Source organism: Ambystoma mexicanum, chromosome 3q (genome assembly GCF_040938575.1).
Source record: "Ambystoma mexicanum isolate Mex_15411 chromosome 3q, UKY_AmexF1_1, whole genome shotgun sequence".
In the NCBI taxonomy this organism is placed as follows: domain Eukaryota; kingdom Metazoa; phylum Chordata; class Amphibia; order Caudata; family Ambystomatidae; genus Ambystoma; species Ambystoma mexicanum.
This window is the reverse complement of record NC_090926.1, coordinates 1,252,114,752-1,252,132,370: the sequence shown is the minus strand read 5'-3', so window position 1 is coordinate 1,252,132,370 and position 17,619 is coordinate 1,252,114,752. Positions and strand designations below refer to the sequence as shown.

Below are 17,619 nucleotides of genomic sequence, written 5' to 3'. Positions count from 1 at the left end.
CCTGGGTTAATGTTTGGGATAGGGTTTAAGGTTTTATTGTGTTAACCATCAATGCACTTAATAAGGGCAGGTGTTTCAGGAGCGTGTGGGGGCAATGATGCAGCAGGCGGCCATGCGCGGAGTAACTCCAGGAAGCCGCTGCAGTAGAGGCTGCCCTGGCCGAGTTGCACTCCCTTTCTTTCCCATCACCATTGGGTGGACCCCCTGTAGATGGTTCCATACCCGCCCGCTTTCCTAGTCTCACTCCTTGCGATAGAGACCGCGCACTCCCCGGGCGGGTGCACCCACATGCCACGATGCCGACGAGCCTTGTTAGACGTGTGCAGTGGTGAGGGGCGCATGTCATCCTCATAGCTTCGAGAGCACCATAACATGTGTGCGTGTGTGTGTGTGCGCGTGCGTGCGTGCGTGCTACCCTCGTGCGAGAAGGCACGCAGTTCAGCGGGTTATGAAGTGCAAACAGGGGGTCGCTTTTGGGGAATAATGGAAAGGGACTGCGCCCCGTCGCCACGCCAGACAGTGCGGCACATAGCCCGCGCAGCACGGTGGCAGCCGGGCATGAAAGCGGCTCTTCCCACGCATAATGATAAAGGTCATTCCTGGGGTGCCGGGCCCCCCACTCCGGCTGCCTCCCCCCGCCGCACGCCCCGCCCTGGGTGGGGCAGGGGGAGGGCCGCGGCCGGGTGGGGCGCAGCTGATGTCACATCATATGTTGCCTTAGCACCACCTCCCAGGCGTGGAGGCCATCACACCACTCGCAGACCCCTCCCACCCCCGCGCAGTAAAAGCACATTGCCGGGCTGCCCCCGCCTGATTCCACACATTACTACTACTACGCCTGCTGCCTTCCGAGGAGGGAGAGCCGGAGCCGCCGCCGCCCGGAAGAGGAGAGCCCCACTGGCAAGAGATACCCGGCCGCAGGAGACCCCCAGCCCGGCCCAGCAGCAGCAGCCGCCGCAGCATGCGCGCCCTGTCCGTGCTCACCCTGGCACTGGCCTGCCACTGGGCCGCTGCAGCCTCAGGTAAGCAGCCCCACCGCGGCCATCTCACATACATTACCGTTAGGTGGCAAGCTACGAAAAATGAAGGAGAACTCCTTTTGAACGTGATTGTCATATTTATTTTTTTAGTTGTTTGGCAGCAGGCTGCATCCCACCGAGCTCGGGTTGCTGGGCCGATGAAATGGGGTGTGACTCGGAGTCGTTAAACTTGACGGCCTGTTTGCACTTTCCAGCCCTTGCTGGCATAAAGGCTCAAATAGATATAAACTATCTTTTAGTGGGAGTGATGGCACGTCGCGCCCGTTCATTTAAGTTCGCTTCTACTAGGCTGACGGGACGTTAATGGCCCGTTGTCGGGTTGAGGGTCGCCCGTTTCGCCTTCCCTGCAATGGGTTGCCTTAGGAAGTAACACCGTACACCTGACCTGACAGCCGGACGCCAACGCCTTGCTTAATTACTCACACGAACTGATTTTTTTAATCTCCACTTAACCTTTTCTTGAAGCATACGATGATCCGCATCTGCATGAACTTTTTGACGGCTACTTCCTTATAGTCCCTGTGGTCACACGAGGTTATTTTACTTTTTTTTAACGCAGGTTCCTTCACGTAACGTTTATTTTCCTAAAAGACCACCACACTTCGCCTATGCAGTCGTTAATTGAATGAGAGGGCGGGGTAGGACGCACACACGCCGGCCGCTCCCATTGGACGACGTCATAACATGCGATCGCGAGCCCTCCGCTGTGGACCAATGCGCGCGGGCAGCGTCTGGCGCTGGGGGCGGCGCGAGGCGTGGCGGTTGGTGGCGCGAGGAAGGGGGGGCGTGGCGGTTGGTGGCGTGTGGGGTGGTGCCTTGGCTCCTCCTGAGTCTCCTGTCAGAAGGAGGCGTGCGGCGGGAAAGGAGTTTCCTCTCCTGTCAGGCCCGCCCGGAGCCCCGCAGGAATGTCTCCCGCCCACTCGGGAGCACTTCCAGTTAGTCAATATATAATGTTCCCCACTAAAGAACGGCTTTATTTCTTAGCTGGACCGATAGTTAAACGAGTAATGCGGCCGGCACTTATATACACGTTTTGGGGGTGTGTAGGACTGTTAGAAAATCAGGAATGTAATAATGCGCACCCGGCGTTGCACACAACTTACTAGCGAAATTCAGATATTGAAGTCCAAGTTTGACTTGTCTGTGTGGACTGTGTGCCGACATACATTTTATATTCTGACTGGGCTAGGATAACTCAATCTGGCCAGAATTACGGAGAATGCGTTGAATGCCCAACTTGAACTTGGTCTTATGTAAGGTTTGTTAGCGGGCGGGATGCCATTGACACACCACCAGGCACACTCCTATTCTGAGCAAACTGGTCGTTTTGAGTGGGTTGTACATCTCTCCAGTGGCCATGCGTGAGTAGGCCCCTCCCACCCAATGCGATTTTCTTGGAATGCTGGGACTTGTAGTTTTCTATAAGTTTAAAATGGGAAATAAAGTACTGGTCGCAAAGGAGGTGTTGGGGAACCTGGACTGGATGACCCTCTCTCCCAGGTCATGGGAAAGCTGAGAGCTTTGGGGTTGCCGTGTGTCACACGTCTAATTGTGGCGCCAGGAAAGCTGCATTAGTGTGGCATGGTGTCCTGAGGAGATGTGGCCTTTGTGTTTGGCTCCAGGTTGTGAGTATGGGGTTCTTGCTTAGGGCGATAGCTTGTGAATCCCCTTCAGGCTGCCCATTATGTGGGCATGGGAGAGGGGCGAGTAGTTGCTATAGTGTGAGCGTGAGGACACCGGGGCAGTGGCTGCAGGATCTTTCCTCTGATAGCAGAAGTTGCAGTGGGGCAGTGCAAGCTGCAGGTCCCTGCAGCAGCCGCACTCTCCCTCTCCCTAGGTGTGGAGACGTGCTAGAGGCAGCGCCTCTGTTTTGCGTGGGTTGCGTTGGAGGCAGTCGTGGTAGGTTTATTGGTCGCTGGACCTTTGGGTGGGCTTTTCCCCAGGTGACCATTGTGAAGCCTTCCACATATGAGGGTAGATGCAGCAGCTCTCTGAAGTGCACTCTGCAGGGCTATTGTGGAGTGCTCCTCCTGCGTGAGTCATGTTACAACACACACGACTTACAACACGTTTGTCCTGGAAAGTATGGTGCTTGAGGTAGTCTTCCCAAAATGCCATGGCATATTGCAAATGCCTTGCCTGTCACTGTGCAAGAATATTAAATATATATATATATATCCGTTTATTATTGTAAAATGTATTGAATTAAAATTTGAATTAAAAAAAAAGCAAACTGTTGCAGTGCAGTCGTTCGCTGTTGGCTTTCCCTGGTTGGATCTTTGGACAAGCTACTGCTGCAGGATATTTTTGGGATTTCGTTGGTGATGGGAGTGCAGCTTCCTAAGAGACCAAAGCCAACCAGCACTAAGATGTCGCACAGGCACTGGCCCCTTTTTAAATGAAATCTGAAGATATTGGGGGCCGAGAGCTCAATGATGATTTGTGATGTATGCCAATTGTTATCCTCAACTCCAGCTGTGTCATGGGTTAAAAAAAAAAAACACCCATCACTGTTCACTGTTCCCATTGTGGCGTGGTGGGTGCTTTCAAGGAACACAAATCCAATGCCTGTTATGTTATGATATGGCATTTATTATGCACTTTTACTGTCAGTTAAGACTTGCAGTCTCCCTACAAATATCACAGTATAACTGGAGATGCAACAAATGGGTATACATGTTTATCAAGTGTACATGGGCAGTTCCGTGTGATTTGGCACTCGACGGAAGGGGAGCCATATTAAAGGAAGTCACAGGGCAAAACCTGTTGCCTAGAGTTATGACCATGTTGTGGTGGTTTGTGTGTTTTTCTCCAACCCCAATTATTGTGGTCAACAGCCGTGACTTACACATGGGGGGCGGACCTACACTTTAAAAGAATAGGTTTTTTAAAAAAAATCTTCTCCCTAGGCAAAATCTATAAATGAGGCCTCGTAGTATGAAAAGTCACCCGGGATCATGCATTGATCTAGCCTGGTGCTGACACCGGATACAGTAGCATGAACCCACAGAGCTGCAGCCCCTTGGCGGGCTGCACGGTCTAACGGCCACGTTGGAGTAGCCTTTAGGAGCAGGCAGCGTCTTAAAATGGCGACTGCAGAGTTTTGAGGCGTGGTAGCTTGCCAGGCAGCTAAGGAACGCACACACGCATTATCCACAGGACATTGGTGGCGTAACAGTAACGTTCGACCTGTTCAGCCACTTTGTAATTAACATTTTCTTTTCCTGCCACTTCAGGATGGGTGGAACCTATGCGCATGTTCAGCAGACTTGTCTCATACTGGCTGTTGGTGCTGTGCCTAGGTCCTTTTAAAGTTTCTCACACTTAACTTGTTTACATTGGCGGGTTTGGAAGGCTTTGGGACAATGTACATACGGAATTTAATGTTTCTCCCCCATTGCAAGGGACACATGGTGGCACTCGCTAGAGATGTTGTACATCTGCAGCAGTGTTTGTAAGTGGGTATCAAGCTACCTACCTCTCCGTCCATCCGTCGCATTTTTGTTTAAGCCCTATGAACTGGTTTCCCAACTAATGTTATATTGGAATCTGATGACATGTCCTAGCCACTTTACCTTCGGCCTCTGTGCCTTTATGCTGTCACCAGAACCTCTTACTTCCAGGTGCTTTACAGTTATTGTAATGCAGAGGGCCATAACAGGAGGTATGGGCCCTGAAGTCGTAGTTAAAGGCCTGATCACAGCAAGGGTGTTTAACAACAAGGTGTAGAAGCATAATCCATCGCACAGCCCAAGACTGGGTGTCTATAGACCCCCCCCCTTATAACTCGCATTGCTCGTGAAATCTGGATTTGTATGATTGTATCCTTGCCTTGCTGCTAGCCTTGAATGGTGTTTTCTTAACAATCTTGGGTATTTTTTTTAAAAAGGTGTGTGTATGTTTGTATGTATATATATATTTTGGTTCTTCAGCCTGCAATTGTCCAATGAGAATATTAACATTCTAAGGGTTATAACGAGTTGATGGAGATGGCAAAACCCAATTCCCAATGTAACATAGTAAGCCTCAAACAATCCTGAAAAGGACTTGCGTGTGCTGGCTGGTGAAATTCTGGGATATTGTAAAAAGGGTTGTCTGCAAGACCTCTGCTTTCAACACAAGTGTTTCAAGGCGCAATGAGGCAAGGGAGTGGAACAAAGGGAGGACAAGACAACGATCGTACTAGGCCAGGTGACATTGAGATGCGCAAGTGCAGGGGAGAGGGGAGGGGGGAAAAGTGCCAAGGGGAGGCTGGGTAAGTGCAAGACATGAGATCAAAACATGGAGTGCGGCCAGCAGGGGTTTAGTGCAGATAACAAGTGTTAGTAACGTGGAGTTCCCACTACCTGCACTTATTAAGCATAACTGCTGCCCCTTTGGGGCAATGAACCGTCACCCATTGATCTTCCCCCAACTGCTGCCCTATTGAACTCATCAACCTGTAGCCGTCCAATTCAGGATACTCATTAACTTTCTGGTGTGTAAACATTATGAAATAGTGTTACATTAATCTGCTAGCACTGCCAGCTTGGATTTTGACAGGTTTTTTTTAATGGGGTCACCAGCGTGTAGCATGTTGCAGTGCCCGTAGGACTAAAACCCACTTGCTCTTTCTCAACCTGCCATTTTTAGCATATGTAGACGTTGCCTGGGTTGCTACTCTACACTTTATCGTCCCCATCGCAAATATTTTGTCCAGCCTTTTAGGGATGTGGTAGCAAACCTGGAACAAGACGGGGGTTTCGTAGCAAGTGACTAGTTGGATGTAGAGAAGAGGCCACAGCTTACACCACTGTAGTGCTGTGTGAAAGATTACTGCCAGACGAGTGTTTTCTGGGGTATCTCTATTGAGGGGGACACAATAAGAGTACATTGTTTTGTTTTCCTTCCCCACTGGACGAAGGGGTCTCTTCCAGGGGTGAAGTTGCTATAGGCAAGCAACTAGCAATGCATAAACATGTACTTGCCTCCCCACATTTCTTACTCGCCGACGGTCCGTTGTCACTCGCCAATGGCTAGTAGTGAATGCACGTTTTGAGGCCTTGTGAGTGCGTGTGCGAGTCCATGTTGTGCATAAAACAGTACCTTAAGGGCTTTGACAGCAGATGACTGTGCAGGTTGGATTGAGCCTGATACTTTCAGGATATTGTGCATTTTTCAAGTAACCAGTGTTTGTCATGACAACGGATCAAGACAGGAGAATGTGGCCAATCTGGCAACGGGATGTACCCTTTCACAAGTCTTTAAGCGACGAGTTTGAGTGCCTGGTCACAGCACCTGACACTATTTGTCTGCTTGCAGATTGGCTGGAATGCCTCTGGTGTGATCCTAGCTCCACCTTCATTATGCACTGGGTTTGCATTCAGCACAACTAAGCCACGGGCAAAATATAGCTGGGCGCGGTTTGCCTTTGGGCAGGCCCTCTTTGCTAAAGGAGAAGCTGCCCTTTGATGGAAGAATAGCCCAGGTTGCGTAGGTTGAGTCTTGCCTGGGTGTGCCCAAAGCTGACTATTCTCCAGGTACAGCAACCTATGGTCCAGGGAGCACTCTGCCGAGTTCTGCCATGCTCTAATTATCAGTTTGTTGAGTAGATGGCATAGCGGAGAACGGAAACCAAGAATGTGGCTCCAATGGTGGTGCTTGCGTGACGTGGCATTTATTCTCAGTAGAGTATTTGCCAGCTAACTCTTAGCTGAACCCCCTAGTAAATTCTATAGAAAAATAAAATCATGGCCTCTATCTTGAAGTGCTTCCAATGTTAGTAGATAATGGAACTCTGGCTGAGTGAGTTTGGTGGGTAAGGGGGTGACCTTCAACAGTGAGTGAACCAGTAAGTAACCTCTGTCTCCTGGTGCCATTTAGACCACTTGGCCCCTAGTACACCTTGCTTGATAGAGTGCACACCGTTCTTAGTTACTCTACATGTATGCATCTAACGCTTTCCCTTGTCTGTACAGTTTTGCTTTTGTTTTCCTGAAGGCCATCGCAAAAATTGGTCGGCCCTGTCCCGTTTTGACGTTTCCGGTTTGTGATTTCTTGGATAGTGGAATTCAAGCTCTTAAAATGTTGCATAGTGCTCTTCCAGGATCAGAGGAGTCTGCACTTAGTTTCCATGGAGTAGGCACTGTTCTAAGTGGAAGCTTTGCTTGATATAAAGGTTGACTTCTGCATACTTTGTTCTCTTGTTAGACAAGTGCTAAGGATAGGGTTGGGAGAGCCTGGAATTCAGTAGGCTCCTGGATTTTTAGGGGTCTCCTCCCCTATTGTAGCTTGAGTGCCATGTCTTGGCTCCAGATATGGGCAAGTGGCAAACCATCTCTTGTAGCCATGTTTAAAGTGTGTGCCTTTTCCATAGAAGTGTTTGATTTTGGCGTAAGCGACTGATGGACTGATGTACCCGAGCCTGTAGTCTCAATGTGTTACTTTGAACTAAACCGTCTTCTGCTGTCAGATTAAACCTGAAAACCCACGCCTCGTTCATTTGCTTGTGCAAACAGTCTTTAATACAACAGTCGCCTTTGCTTCGAGTTCATAACTTGATTATCTGCAAGCACCCCACCCTAAAGTTTCCAATCCACACCCAAGCCTCCTGTTGCTCAGGTCTTTACTATTGCTGTGATGTTCAGGAGGCATCTCACGGACCGTAGCTCCTTATTGGGCTCTAGCACTGGCCACTGAGGCCTAGTGCAGAAATGCAGGTACATTTGGTTGTAGGAAAGGCCCTGCTGCTAACCCCTTGCTTTCCTCTTTTGAGAACACGAGCACAGCCAGTGAATGCAGGCGTAGGAGAAAATGTTAGTTACACCCAAGTTGCAGTAGAATCCCTAGACTTTTCATCCTTCCAGATAAAAATGAGTACCTTTTTTTAAAAATAACCCTAACAATGTACTAAGTCTTTGCATTCTGGTAGTTGCAGTTCTGTTTCTTGCCATCAGTAGTAGTAGTACTGCCTGCCTAAGCAATTAAAATTGGGTTTGGGAGCATTTGCTATCTTGGTTGTGAAGTGACGGCAACAGCTGGGCCCGGCTTTGTACTGTATGGCAGGACTTGTAATATACTCTTGCGGCATGGGTTTGCTTGGCAGGTGCACGTGGCACCCCTGTGGGAGAGTAGGTGGCGATGTTTTTTTAGTTTTTGGGTGATCACCTGGTCTGAACTTTACATTGTCTTGCAGGTGTGACACAGTGCAGCCGGAACGAGTTCCAGTGCGGCGATGGCCGGTGTATCCCATACAAGTGGGTGTGCGACGGCAGTGCCGAGTGCAAGGATGGCTCGGACGAATCCCTGGACACCTGCCGTGAGTACTGCTGGTGGGCACTCCCATTGGGTGCCATGGCAATCTCTGCAAACGGAGCTTTAGGCACTAGTTGGCTTCAAGCCTTGGGGTGACTAGAAGCATAGTGTTTGCGTGGGGCACATTTTCTAACCTATAATAATGGGTTGCTCCAGGTGGCTGCTCTGGCGCTGCGCATGCCTGCCTGGCTCAAGCAGTCGTGCAGCTCCTGTCTTTACACTGGTGCCAAGTCTTTATCCTCTCCACTTTCAGTGCAGCACACATCCCCTAGAGGGCGTGCTAGCTCTGCAGGCTGTTCATGTTCTTAGTGAGGGATACATAGGCCAGACTCCAGACCAGTCGCATGGCACGTTATGGGTCGATTTTAATGTACCTTCATATCTAGCTGGATAGACGCGCCACATTTTCTGGAGCAAAAGGCTTGAGTATGAGCTCATTTTGAAATGTTGGATTTCCGTTTTGCTGTGATTCTCGGGGTTTTGCTGTGATTCTCTGGGTTTTGCTGCTGGGGAACCTATAATTTTGCACTTGTGTTTGGAGCATGTCCTGAAAGATGTGGCTGTCTTGTGCCATCTCCTCTACTGGGACTAATGTCTGACTGTGGGCAGGTCCTCCTTGTGCCCTGTGCTACACCCCTTAGAGCTGTGTGTATTCATGTCATGTGTCCCCTTTTTGTCCAGGGTCGGTTAGCTGCAGGCCGGAAGAATTCAGCTGCGGAGGGCGAGTCAACCGTTGCATCCCCATGTCGTGGAAGTGCGATGCCCAGGCGGATTGTGAAAATGGTTTCGACGAGAAGGATTGTCGTAAGTGTCCATGGAGAGACTGGGGCAGTTGGGGGCACTGATGCGCACATGCTCCAAGGGCCTTGTTTTGGTAGGCTCTTGAGCGTTGTGGTCCCACACAGATGTTCCCTAGGAGGTGGTGGGTATGTTTCCATATTGACCGTTGGCTAGTATCTTGGCAAGCACTAACCCCCATGGACCTTCTACATGGACCTAATCGGAGGGTGGTGTTGGAAGAAACTAGTGTACATGCAGCCTTGTCTGTCCTCTACCTATCTACTACGTACCTAAAAGGTAATTCTTTTGATCTTCCTGACCAGCACCCAAGTCATGCGCCGATGACCAGTTCCAGTGCCACAGTGGCAAGTGCATCTCGTTGGCCTTTGTGTGTGACGAGGACCATGACTGTGATGACGGCAGTGACGAGGTGGGCTGCCCTGCCTCCACTTGCAACCCCACCATGTTCCAATGCCACGGCACCAAACTGCTCTGCATCCCCAACCTGTGGACTTGCGACGGGGATCCTGATTGCGATGATGGTTCTGATGAGTCTCCGGAGCACTGCGGCTATACCCCGTTGGCACGGGATATCAAGTCCTGCTCACCGCTGGAGTTCCACTGCAGCAGTGGTGAATGTGTCCACATGACTTGGCACTGTGACGGGCGTGCCGACTGCAAAGATGGTTCGGACGAAGCAAATTGTGGTGAGTTCATAGTCCTGGGATTGAATGTATACAAGTAGATGTTGTGTTTGCTCAACTCTCCTCACTTGGGGTGGCATGAGGCCTTGGAAAGTAGACTGGGGTTATAGTTCATACTTTGGGGTTTGAGTCTAGTTGGTTTTCAGGGAACCAAGTGCCATGTGACTCCATGTCTCTCCAACACGCTATACGTCTCGTAAGTCAAAGTCGCTTTGATTTTGCTGCTCCTCGTGGTAGAAGTAATTGTAGTAGGAAGAATGTCTTTTACCAGGGATCTGCAACCTCTGGCTCTCCAGATGTGTTGGACTACAACTACCATGATCGCTCACCTTTGGGTATGCTGGCAAGTGGAGAGGAGTTGCAGTCCCAACGTCTGGAGAGCCAAAGTCGCAGGCCCCTGCCTTATACAGTTTGTCGGTTTGAGGAGCACTTTTGTCAGCATGTGGCATGCTCTTCCTTTTAATATATGGTTCATCTGGATCTGGGAGCCCCAGAATCCCTGCCTGGCTACCTCCTCACTATCCAGGGATTGGAATAAAGGCTTGATGAGTGGGTGCTAAAAGCAGCTCTAGGTATCGAGCGTCACCCAGTAGGCAGCCTCCATAAGGAGCAAGCTAGGAGTTTGTCAATTCTGCAGATGCTCGAAACCTCTTCTAGCGTGGGCATTCCCAACAGTCAATGCCACATAGGCCAAGCGATGCCATGCATAGAGCTCCTGGTAGCCGGCTCATCGGAGCGACAGGCCGGAGCTATGTGGCTCTCTGGTCTCCTAGACAACTGAGTGTGATTCTTCTTCTTCTCTTCCTTTAGTGAAGGCGACCTGCAGGCCGGATGAGTTCCAGTGCACCGATGGCGCTTGCATCCACGGGAGCCGGCAGTGCGACAAGGAGCACGACTGCAAGGACTCGAGCGACGAGATTGGCTGTGCTAATGGTAAATGGGGGTGGGGTGGCGGGGCAGCTGCACTTTTGGGTCCTTTCTTAAAGGTGAAGCACAACAATTACAAAATATAGGTTGCCTTTTATATTGAAAAGGTTTTTTTTTTTTTTTAAATCGAGCACTCTTGAGTTTCTTCAAGCTGGTGGGGGCTTGGGTAGTAGATTTTAACTTTTTCAATGTTGGCTTAGTTCTAAAAGTAATGTCTCCTTCGGGTCTATAGGTTTTTCAGGATTTGGGATTGGTTGCTACAACTAGCTTTCTCAAAAGTTGTTTACTTTATAATCTCAGGGTGGCAGGGACTTTTCACCAGTGTAATCGGTTTAATGGTAAAAAGCTTATGGTTATTGGGGCAATTTTCTTTTTTCTTTACATAAGCAATTCCACGGTGGTATTTCTGCCCACCTCCTAGTTACCCCCGTTCAATTTGACTGGACTGGGAGTTAGAACAGCAAAGCTGCAAGCAGTGGGAGCGTGCCAGCCTGCTTCAGCACGTAGTTCCTCTTGCCTCCAGCTCGACCCGTGTAGGCTTTCAGGGGATTTTATTCGACATAGCCCACATGGTAACACTGCAGCGTGCATGGCTAAATTGGGAAGTCCAGGGTCTTTTGAAATATGGAGCCCATGAGAGGGGATGGGGAGTAATAGGCATGCGCTGGCCTGCTGTGTCGCAAAGGGATCCTGCCTCACTCGCTTGACCAACATTCAGATTTTAGCAAGTACTTTCACCCTCAAGTCAAATAATTGGCTACCGTTTGCCGACATGTTATCAAGGGGAGGGGGGTTTCTCGCTGACCGTTTGTTTTGCCAGCTTACCAGATCTCCAATTACACTGTGACCTGGTGGAGCTAAAGATGGTGGAAAGTGGATCCTGGCAGCTGATATTAGGCTAACCAGGGTTTTCTAGATTGAGAAGGATGTAAAAAGCTCCCAGCTGCTTGGAGCCCAGCAAGGTTGAATGGGAAGAGTGCTTCTAAAGCTCTTCTCTTCCTATCCCACCAAGCTGATCTAAAAGGCCTGGAGAGGGCCACTGCATGCCAGGCTCTGCCGGCACATTGTCTCCCTCTGGAGATTCTTGGGGGAGCACTGATCCCCGGCCTCCTTTAGACTTGGAGAAGCGGAAGGGGCTCTCAAGATGTTCCACTCTGTTGCTGACAAAGTTGGATGGCTTTTAACACTTTCCCTCTCTGACCCCCAGTGACCAAGTGTGAAGGGCCAGACAAGTTCAAGTGCCGCAGCGGGGAGTGCATCTCTATGGACAGAGTGTGTGATACGCACAAGGACTGCCGTGACTGGACTGACGAGCCGCTGAAGGAGTGTGGTAAGGGACCCTTCGAGCCTTGGTTTCTGGACCTTACCTCGTGTGGCCTAACTGGTGCAGAGTTATCCGGTATGGGATTTATCAAGCCTGAGCCTAGCTGGTCAGCAATGGGGTTCTGTACGTAGTAGGACACACCCCTGGACACACACTCTGCAGTGGAAAGATTGTCTGCTCAGAGATCTAGTGGGTCAGCTGTTTGACTAGGTGCTGGTGAGTAGAATGTCCTTCCCAGTAGTTGGGAGTCTGCTGCCACAGAGGCTACTCCTGCCCCTCTTCTGCAGAATTGGCTAATGGGCTGGATGCCTGCTTCCCTGCTCCCCTAAAACTCGACCACCTTTCTCGTTGGGGAAGGATTCATGCCATATTTTATGCGAGGCAGTGATCTGATGGACTTGGTGTTTGGGTTCTGCACAGCTGACTTTGGTGGGAGCAAGTCTCGAGCTACTCTCCTGTAAAGCAATGATGAGGATCTCTGACCATGCTGTTACTGAGCCCTTCGTTTGTCTTCCCAGGGGAGAACGAGTGTCTAGCCAGCAATGGCGGCTGCTCACACACCTGCAAGGACCTGAAGATTGGTTATGAGTGCCTGTGCCCAGAGGGCTTCCGCCTGGTCGACAGCAAGGGATGTGAAGGTAAACACTGGAGGCTGGCGTCTCATCGCTTGTGTAGGATGGTGGGAAAGCAAACTTACTTGAAGTCATGCTGCAGACATGCGTAGTCTGCAAATGATTGTCTATAGCGGAACACGCTCGTTGGTGCTTTCGACTAGTGGCACTGTTATGGATTGCCAATGAATGGCCTTGGCAGAGCATTGAGTGCCTTTCTGCTGGCGCTATTCTTCAGCCTTTTCACTGGTCCTCTTCGGCTGAGGGTCAGGCGTGTTCTAGGACTGCACACTGGCTTCTTTGCCTAGCCCGTTGTGGGTTGCGGTGGCGGCATTGACTCTTGGAATGGTGCCATTCACCATGTTTCTTTCTGTTTCTCCCCAGACATCGATGAGTGCCAAAACCCAGACACCTGCAGCCAGATTTGCCACAACTTGGAGGGGAGTTACAAGTGCGACTGCAACGAGGGCTACCAAATCGATCCCATGACCAAAACCTGCAAAGCTATTGGTGAGCATCAAGAATAGAGATTTCCCGCAGTGCTTGAGGTTGGAAGGGTCCGCTCTCCCCTGCTAGGCAGGTCGCCTAGATCTTATTGGTCTGATGGCCACGCCTAGCCCTGTACTCATGAGTTTCCTTCAAAGGGGGTTTGATGTAGTCCTTGACTGACCGCTTTCCAGATTTAGTTTACTGCTGGGATATGTGGGGGGCAGGGGGTGCCCACACACCCATCCATCCCAACTTGGGGCCACAGCGTAATGTAAAGTGTTAAGCTTAATGGCCCTAAATTGACAGTGAACATGTTACCTTGCACAGATGGCGGATTTTCTTTCCTCGCGTGGGGTCGCCTTCTCGTTTCTTCTGTGCCTCCTGGGGTCAACTCCACACTATACAACCTACTGATGCCTCTGGGTGATAGTGTCTGTGTGCCGAATGCCATCCCTAATCTGAGCACGGCCACTATTACTCGGTTTAAACCGACTCTGTTTCTTGGCGTCTGAAGGACAAAGGGGGGGGGGGGGAGTCGGGACATGGATTCAAACATGAAGTGCGGGCGGCTCGCCCTCAGGTCCGGGATTTAACCTGTGACCCCCCTCCCCCGCCCCCTCTAGACTTGACCATCTATGAACCCTGCATAGCCTACCCCACCGCTACAATGTTGGGCCTTTGAACTGAGAACATGAAGTCCTCTCGAGCCACACCACAGCTCTTTCAGCTGCCTGTCCCTGTTGGTTCCCCTCTCCCTTGTATGAAACCCTTGCAATCTGCTTCTCTCGTTAAGTGCCCCCCCCCCCAACTCTATAAATAGCTTTGCTGCTTCCAGGTCGCCCTCACAAATACCCAAATACTGTGTAACCTGTCTGCTTAGAACTTGGACATTGAAGTGTAGAAAGCACGATCCATCTATGCCCGTACTGTGCAATACTTATTCCAGCCCAATGACTGGCGGGAAAACCCTGGTCAAAAAGCCCATCCTCTTCCCACCCGGAGTGGCGCGAGGGGGCCTTCATCTGAGTGACGTGCCCTGGTGAATCCTCTGATCCACCTCCGGTGTCCATGAAGCGTTGCCTTAAACGAGAAAAGCTATAGGAGTTGGCGTGGCGCCTGCCTACTGTACGGAGCTGCAGAAGTGACTGCAAGCTCTAGAAGTTGGCATGGCGCCTGCCTACTGTACGGAGCTGCAGAAGTGACTGCAAGCTCTAGAAGTTGGCATGGCGCCTGCCTACTGTACGGAGCTGCAGAAGTGACTGCTGGAGGCTCTTTGCATTTCTTTTGAAGTGCCCAGGAAGGAGGTGGGGGGATTCATGTTCGTTTGCCCGCACGATTCCACAAAGTTGACTTGTAGGCAGAGGACCTTGGGGTGTGACGTGCTTGCTTTTCCATTTCCAGGAACTGTGGCCTATCTCTTCTTTACCAACCGACACGAGGTGCGGAAAATGACGCTGGACCGTAGTGAGTACACCAGCCTGATCCCACGGCTGAAAAATGTGGTGGCTCTGGACATGGAGATCGCAAGCAACAAGATCTATTGGTCGGACCTATCGCAGAAAAGGATCTACAGGTACTAAGATTGGGGGGCGGGGGCTAAGTGGCACCTCTTCTGTAGACTGTGGTATAGATGGGCTCTCATGCCCACTCTGCCCAGCATGGTCTCTACTGTGGCTGTGTCAATAGATGGGGCGTTCATGCCCACAGCGCCTAGCATGGTCCCTACTGTGACTGCCAATAGATGGGGCTCTCATGCCCACTCTGCCCAGCATGGTGTCTTTACTGTGTCAGTCACCAGCTATTCTGTATCCTTTGTGTCGTCTTGCTCATGTCCTTTGCTTAGAACTGCTTGCCTTTTCCCACATGCAGTGCGCTCATGGACAAAGCGGATAACTTCTCTCACCATTCCACCGTAATCGAGCATGAAATCCAGGCGCCTGATGGCATTGCTGTTGACTGGATCCACGGCAACATTTACTGGACCGATTCTGCTTTCAGCACCATCTCTGTGGCCAACACCGAGGGCTCTAGGAGGAGGACGCTGATCACAGATGGCCTTGCCAGGCCCCGGGCCATTGTGGTGGACCCTGCCATGGGGTACGTATGTGGCTTCTGCTGACGCCATTTATGGTTGGGCAGTAGTGATTGCAGTGCACACATTTTATTATTTTAAAGTGCCAGTTCTCCTGCCCTGTTTACTAGACAAGAGGTAACTTCCAGACAATGAGAGCTGCAAGGATCACGGAGTCTCCATGAATAAGTTCAGTTGCCCCTCTTGTCTAGCCAGAGTGCGCACAGGCTTGAGCAGGTGTGGGATGGTGATCTCGCATAGATGGGTGTATGCAGCGTGCGCACAGGCTTGAGCAGGTGTGGGGTGGTGATCTGGCATAGATGGGTGTATGCCGCGTGAGCACAGGCTTGCGCAGGTGTGGGGTGGTGGTCTCGCATAGATGGGTGTATGCAGCGTGAGTACAGGCTTCAGCAGGTGTGGGGTGGTGATCTCGCATAGATGGGTGTATGCAGCGTGAGCAGGTGTGGGGTGGTGACCTCGCATAGATGGGTGCATGCAGCGTGAGCACGGGCTTGAGCAGGTGTGGGGTGGTGATCTCGCATAGATGGGTGCATGCAGCGTGAGCACAGGCTTGAGAAGGTGTGGGGTGGTGATCTCGCATAGAGGGGTGTATGCAGCGTGAGCACAGGCTTGAGTAGGTGTGGGGTGGTGATCTCGCATAGATGGGTGCATGCAGCGTGAGCAGGGGCTTGAGCAGGTGTGGGGTGGTGATCTCGCATAGATGGGTGTATGCGGCGTGCACACAGGCTTAAGTAGGTGTGGGGTGGTGATCTCGCATAGATGGGTGGATGCGGCGTGAGCACAGGCTTGAGTAGGTGTGGGTGGTGATCTGGCATAGAGGGGTGTATGCAGCGTGAGCACAGGCTTGAGCAGGTGTGGGGTGGTGATCTCGCATAGATGGGTGTATGGTGTGGGATGGTGATCTTGCATAGATGGTGTATGCAGCGTGAGCACGGGCTTGAGCAGGTGTGGGGTGGTGACCTCGCATAGATGGGTGTATGGTATGGGGTGGTGATCTGGCATAGATGGTGTATGCAGCGTGAGCACAGGCTTGAGCAGGTGTGGGGTGGTGATCTCGCATAGATGGGTGTATGGTGTGGGATGGTGATCTTGCATAGATGGTGTATGCAGCGTGAGCACGGGCTTGAGCAGGTGTGGGGTGGTGACCTCGCATAGATGGGTGTATGGTATGGGGTGGTGATCTGGCATAGATGGTGTATGCAGCGTGAGCACAGGCTTGAGCAGGTGTGGGGTGGTGATCTGGAATAGATGGGTGTATGCAGCGTGAGCACAGGCTTGAGCAGGTTTGGGGTGGTGATCTCGCATAGATGGGTGTATGCAGCGTGAGCACGGGCTTGAGCAGGTGTGGGGTGGTGATCTCGCATAGATGGGTGTATGCAGCGTGCGCACAGGCTTGAGAAGGTGTGGGGTGGTGATCTCGCATAGATGGGTGTATGCGGCGTTAGCACAGGCTTGAGCAGGTTTGGGATGGTGATCTGGCATAGATGGGTGCATGCAGCGTGAGCACGGGCTTGAGGAGGTGTGGGGTGGTGATCTGGCATAGATGGGTGTATGCAGCGTGCGCACAGGCTTGAGCAGCTTTGGGGTGGTGATCTGGCATAGATGGGCTTATGCGGCGTGAGCACAGGCTTGAGTAGGTGTGGGGTGGTGATCTGGCATAGATGGGCTTATGCGGCGTGAGCACAGGCTTGAGAAGGTGTGGGGTGGTGATCTCTCATAGATGGGTGCATGCAGCGTGAGCACAGGCTTGAGTAGGTGTGGGGTGGTGATCTCGCATAGATGGGTGTATGCAGCGTGCGCACAGGCTTGAGCAGGTGTGGGGTGGCATAGATGGGTGTATGCAGCGTGAGCACAGGCTTGAGCAGGTGTGGGGTGGTGATCTGGCATAGATGGGTGTATGCAGCGTGAGCACAGGCTTGAGTAGGTGTGGGGCGGTGATCTGGCATAGATGGGTGTATGCAGCGTGCGCACAGGCTTGAGCAGCTTTGGGGTGGTGATCTGGCATAGATGGGTGTATGCAGCGTGAGCACGGGCTTGAGCAGGTGTGGGGTGGTGATCTGGCATAGATGGGTGTATGCAGCGTGCGCACAGGCTTGAGCAGCTTTGGGGTGGTGATCTCGCATAGATGGGTGTATGCAGCGAGAGCACAGGCTTGAGCAGGTGTGGGGTGGTGATCTGGCATAGATGGGTGTATGCAGCGTGCGCACAGGCTTGAGCAGGTGTGGGGTGGTGATCTGGCATAGATGGGTGTATGCAGCGTGAGCACAGGCTTGAGCAGGTGTGGGGTGGTGATCTCTCATAGATGGGTGTATGCAGCGTGCGCACAGGCTTGAGCAGCTTTGGGGTGGTGATCTGGCAT

The 17,619-nt window shown here is 51.5% G+C and overlaps 1 protein-coding gene across 1 annotated transcript in view; it reads left to right on the top strand.

Annotated features, from left to right (window-relative positions):
• The first annotated feature begins 793 nt into the window (after positions 1 to 793).
• LDLR (low density lipoprotein receptor) overlaps positions 794 to 17,619 on the top strand; it is a 35,339-nt gene continuing 18,513 nt past the window's right edge. The window contains exons 1-10 of the mRNA XM_069604246.1: positions 794 to 1,022; positions 8,215 to 8,337; positions 9,015 to 9,137; positions 9,437 to 9,820; positions 10,628 to 10,750; positions 11,952 to 12,074; positions 12,587 to 12,706; positions 13,064 to 13,189; positions 14,570 to 14,741; positions 15,038 to 15,265. Coding sequence (XP_069460347.1) covers positions 962 to 1,022; positions 8,215 to 8,337; positions 9,015 to 9,137; positions 9,437 to 9,820; positions 10,628 to 10,750; positions 11,952 to 12,074; positions 12,587 to 12,706; positions 13,064 to 13,189; positions 14,570 to 14,741; positions 15,038 to 15,265 — 1,583 coding nt within the window. The 5' untranslated portion in view covers positions 794 to 961. The remainder of the gene's footprint in view (positions 1,023 to 8,214; positions 8,338 to 9,014; positions 9,138 to 9,436; positions 9,821 to 10,627; positions 10,751 to 11,951; positions 12,075 to 12,586; positions 12,707 to 13,063; positions 13,190 to 14,569; positions 14,742 to 15,037; positions 15,266 to 17,619) is intronic.